Source organism: Tinamus guttatus, unplaced genomic scaffold (genome assembly GCF_059628265.1).
Source record: "Tinamus guttatus ecotype Peru unplaced genomic scaffold, ASM5962826v1 Tinamus_guttatus_pri_ptg000356l, whole genome shotgun sequence".
Classification (NCBI taxonomy): Eukaryota; Metazoa; Chordata; class Aves; order Tinamiformes; family Tinamidae; genus Tinamus; species Tinamus guttatus.
Window position 1 is genome coordinate 631,181 of NW_028288890.1, and position 4,321 is coordinate 635,501.

General features: G+C 66.9%; 1 protein-coding gene across 1 annotated transcript; it reads left to right on the forward strand.

Annotated features, from left to right (window-relative positions):
* The first annotated feature begins 1,141 nt into the window (after positions 1-1,141).
* Positions 1,142-3,723, forward strand: TLCD2 (TLC domain containing 2). Its single transcript, XM_088530043.1, has 4 exons — positions 1,142-1,329; positions 1,655-1,737; positions 2,444-2,526; positions 3,346-3,723. Exons 1-4 carry the CDS (start codon positions 1,148-1,150, stop codon positions 3,721-3,723), a joined length of 726 nt encoding a protein of 241 aa, XP_088386169.1. The 5' UTR covers positions 1,142-1,147.
* Positions 3,724-4,321: the final 598 nt, after the last annotated feature.

A 4,321-nucleotide genomic window follows, 5' to 3' on the forward strand; every position in this document is an offset into this window, starting at 1 on the left:
GTGAGCGCACGTGGGCAGCACTGTGGGCACGTTTAAGTGACTCACACAGGAGGACCAAGTGTCCCCTGGCAGTGGTGGCTTCCCTGGAGCCACCTCCCCAGCTTCTCTGAGCCAACAGTCTGGTTTGGTACCATGGTACCAAGGTGGACCCATGGGTACTGTTTGGGGTGATGCTACCGCCCGGTGCCACTGCCTGGTCTCTGGGGTGATGCCAGGTTGGTGCTGGTGCCCAGGGTGGTGCCAGTGCTGCTGCCCGCGCACCGGGGCCGTTCCGATGGCCAGGGTGGTTGCCCACAGCGGTGCCCATGGCCAAGGCGATGCTCGGGGCAGTACCGGTTCCTGTGGCGGTACCAGTGGTTGGGAGGATGCCCGAGGCAGTGCCAATGCTCAGGGCAGTACCAGTGCCTGGGGTAATACTGGTGGTTGCGATGATGCTCGCGGCCGTACCAGTGCCCGAGGTGGTGCTGATGCCCGGGAGGATGCTCAGGACGGTACCAGTGCCTGGGGCAGTAGGATGATGCTTGGGGTGGAGCCGTTGCCTGGGGCAGTGTTCGGGATGGTACCGGTGCTGGGGGCGGTACCAGTCATGGGGACGATGCTGGGGGCGGTACCAGTGCCTGGAGTGGTGCTGGTGCTGGTGCCTGGGGCGGTACCGGTCCTGGGGACGATGCTCGGGGCGGTACTGGTGCAGGGGGCCGTACCGGTGCGCGGGACGATGCTCGGGGTGGTACCGGTGCTGGGGGCGGTACCGGTGTCGGGGGCGATATTCATCTTGGGGACGGTGCCCGAGGCGGGGCCGGTGCCCGGGGCGGGGCCGGTGCCCGGGGCGATGCTCGGGGCGGTACCGGTGCCCGGGACGGTACCGGTACCCGGGGCGGGGCCGATGCCTGAGGAGGTACCGGTGCCCAGGGCGATGCTCGGGGTGGTACCGGTGCTGGGGGCGGTACCGGTGTCGGGGGCGATATCCGTCTTGGGGACGGTGCCCGAGGCGGGGCCGTTGCTCGGGGCAGTGCCGGTTCCCGGGGCGATGCTCGGGGCGGTGCCGGGGCCGGTGCCCGGGGCGGTGCCCGGGGCGATGCCCGGGGCGGTACCGGTGCCCGGGGCGGGGCCGGTGCCCGGGGCAGCGGCGGGGGCGGCGGCGGCGCCCATGGCTCCGGGCCCGGCGCTGCTGCTGGTCGCCGGCTCCTTCGCCGCTTTCCGCCTGCTGAACCGGGCGCTGGAGCGGCTCGTGCCGCCGCCGCCCTCGGCGCGGCGCAACCGCTGGAAGTGGCGCAACATCTGGACGTCGCTGGCGCACAGCGTGCTCAGCGGCGGCGGCGCCCTGGCCGGGTGAGCGGCGCCGGGGACGCGGCGGCTCCCCGGGGCACCGGGAGGCACCGGGAAGGAGCGGGGACGGACCCGCAGCTGCGGGTGCTGCGACATCCAAGGGAGCAGGAGGGCTCTGGGCGCCCCCGGGCGCTGATGGGGGATGAAGGGACACGGAGGTACCGGAGGGATCCGGGAGGTGCCGGGTTGGTGGGAGATCGGGGTCTGAGGGATAGTGGGGGACAGGGAGGCCCTGGAGGGATCAGAGGCATCAGGAGGCACTGAGGGAACTGGGGGGGGACGCGGGTGACCAGGACACTGCCCGGTGCTCACGATGCTTCTCCCCCAGGTTCTGCCTGTACCCGGAGCTGCCGGAGGACGTGGCCGCCACGCACCCCGCCGGGGCGCACAGCCTGGTGGCCGTGTCCGTAGGTGAGAGGAGCGGGCTCTGCGTCCAGCACTTCCCTAGGGACTGTCGGTGCCCAGGATCAGCCCCCTGCGCCACATCCCCAGCGGCGACGTCTCGGGCGCCCCAGACAATCACCCTATTCTCGGCAAGGACAGTGGCTCCTTTCTGCCCCACGGCACCCACGGCCAGGAGGTACCGGGCACCGGCCTGCCCGCACGCTCCTCCAGGGGCAGCCCAGGGGTGTCCCGGCAGGGTCTCTGGTGCTGGATCCACACAGGTCCTTCCCCCAGAGCAGGCAGCTCGGACATCCCGCGGATCCCTGTGCCCAGCCCAACCTGCTGGCATGGGGTTCCAAGTCTTCTGGCTGGAGAAGCTTGTTCCCCTGTTGGCTCCTTGCAGGGCTGTTGGCAGCCCCATGGGCAGCACTAATCGGCCTCCCGGCATCGCTGCGGCTCAGCGGGGAGGGCCGGGTGGCTCAGGTGCCTTCGCAGGGTGAGGGTCCCCATGCTGGGCACCCTCCCGTCTCCCTCCGCCGGGAGCAGCACCCTGCAGCGCGATTGCGGAGGGTGCGAAACGCGCAGCCCCTGCTCCTCCTGGTCAGCGTTTGTGGTGCCGCTTGTGAGCCCTGGCGCCGTCTGCACGGTGGAGTCACAGCTGCTGCTGTCCCCAAGGGTCCTGCACCGCAGAGGCTCCCAGGCTGAGCCCCAGCCCATGGTTCTCTCTTCCCAGGTTACTTCCTTGAGGACTTTGTGGACATGCTGTGCAATCAGAAGCTCCGGCAGTCCTGGGAGCTGCTTTTCCATCACTCCGTGGTGAGTCCAGTGGGTGCTCTGGGGGAACAGCGGCTCTGAGGACTGCCCCTCATCACGGGGCTGGTCGGCGCGGTGGGCACAGACCCCCGGCACTTGCCCCACCAGGCCGGGGCTGCCAGGAGGCCCCGGGTTCGGCAGGACAGAGGGTTTCCCGCATTGCAGTGCGGACACCGCAGCGCCGGGCAGGAAGGGACAGGGGAGCGGGCAGAGCCGGAGACCCTTGAGCAGCACCGAGGCAGTGACTTAGCCAGCAGGGAATGGGAAATCTCATTACAGAGCCCGTGCGGAGAGCAGCGTTGCTGGTAGGAACTGGAGGAAGGTCTGAGTATGCAGCAAAGCAGCCCCAGGACTCGCTAGGGCACTCTTTGTCCCCTCCATTTGGCTGCCCTGGGGTCAGTCACAGAGCCAGCGGCAGCCCCATGCTCTGCATCTCCCCTCTTCATAGCAGGAAAAACCTGCTGGACCACAAGCAGCAGCATTTCCCAGGCCAAAAGAGCAGGGTCAGCTCTAGCTGTTCCCATCTCCTTTTCCAGCATGGAGTTTGTAGAAGCATCTCCATCTCCTCCTTCCGTTTGCCCCTTCCTCCCACCAGAAAAAAAAAAAAAAAAGGTGACTTGATCTCATGCTGGAGACAGAGATGGAAGCGGGGGGATGAGAAGTGGTTTGACACTGGCGTGACAACAGTTTGCACCTCTGCTCCATGCTGTGCTCAAGCACAGAGGGCTCCAGGTTGGGGTGCGTGAGAACTGCTGTTCCTGCAGCCCCTACCCTATCTGGAGGGACATCCCGGATCAGCCTCTCCTCTCTTCTCTTTCTCAGGTCATCGTCTGCTTCGGTATCGCGGTGCTGCTCCACCAGTACGTGGGGTTTGCCCTCGTGGCCCTGCTGGTGGAGATTAACTCCATCTTCCTCCACCTGCGGCAGATTCTGCTCATGGCCAACCTAGAGCACACCGCCTGCTACCGCCTCAACAGCATCGCCAACCTGGGCACCTACGTGGTGTTCCGCATCGCCACGCTGGCCTGGATGACGCGGTGGCTCTTCCTCAACCGGGAGAACGTGCCGCCGGCAACGTACGCCGTGAGCGCGGTGGGCATGGCCATCATGACGCCCATGAACATCGTCCTGCTCTACCGCCTGCTGCGCAGCGACTTCTTCAAGTCCATGCGGGAGGTGCGGCAGGACAAGGAGGAATAGCCCCTCTCCTGCAGGCTCCAGGGGATGAGCAGCCTCGAGGAGAAAGACAGGGAGGAAGAGGAGCAGTGGAGAGCGAGCAGGGGTATCTCAGGACCCTGCTTGGAGGGTCCGCACTAACCAGAGTACCCGGGTGGCTCCAGCGGCTGCGGTTCCGGACCCTGCGCTGCAGAGAAGTCGCTCCTGGACCCGGGGTTGGGGCCCTGCTTCCCTGCACCTTTGGATGAGGTGGTCGGGTGCTCAAGGAAGCCCCAACAGGTCTCGCAGCTCCGTAAGGCCGCCGCCGAGATGAAAAGGGAGCAGGGAAGAGTGCTGCTACACATGGATCTGCAGGGTCTCGCGGGCCCTGTCCCAGCAGGCGGGAGAGGCTCCAAGGCCTCACGCTTGAGGCCAGGTCTGGAAAAAGCCAAATCCCGCATGTGGGAGTCCTGCTCTGGAGATGGTCCCAGCTGGGTGGTGGAGGGAGAGGCTGATGCCAGCGTGCGGCCAGTCCGGCTCGGGTGACAGGGCGCCGGGTGCCGTATCCCTGTGCTTGGGGACCAGCTGCCAGATCCTCCTGGCACCTACACGTGTTTCCAGTGTCACCTCATCCCCAGGTGCA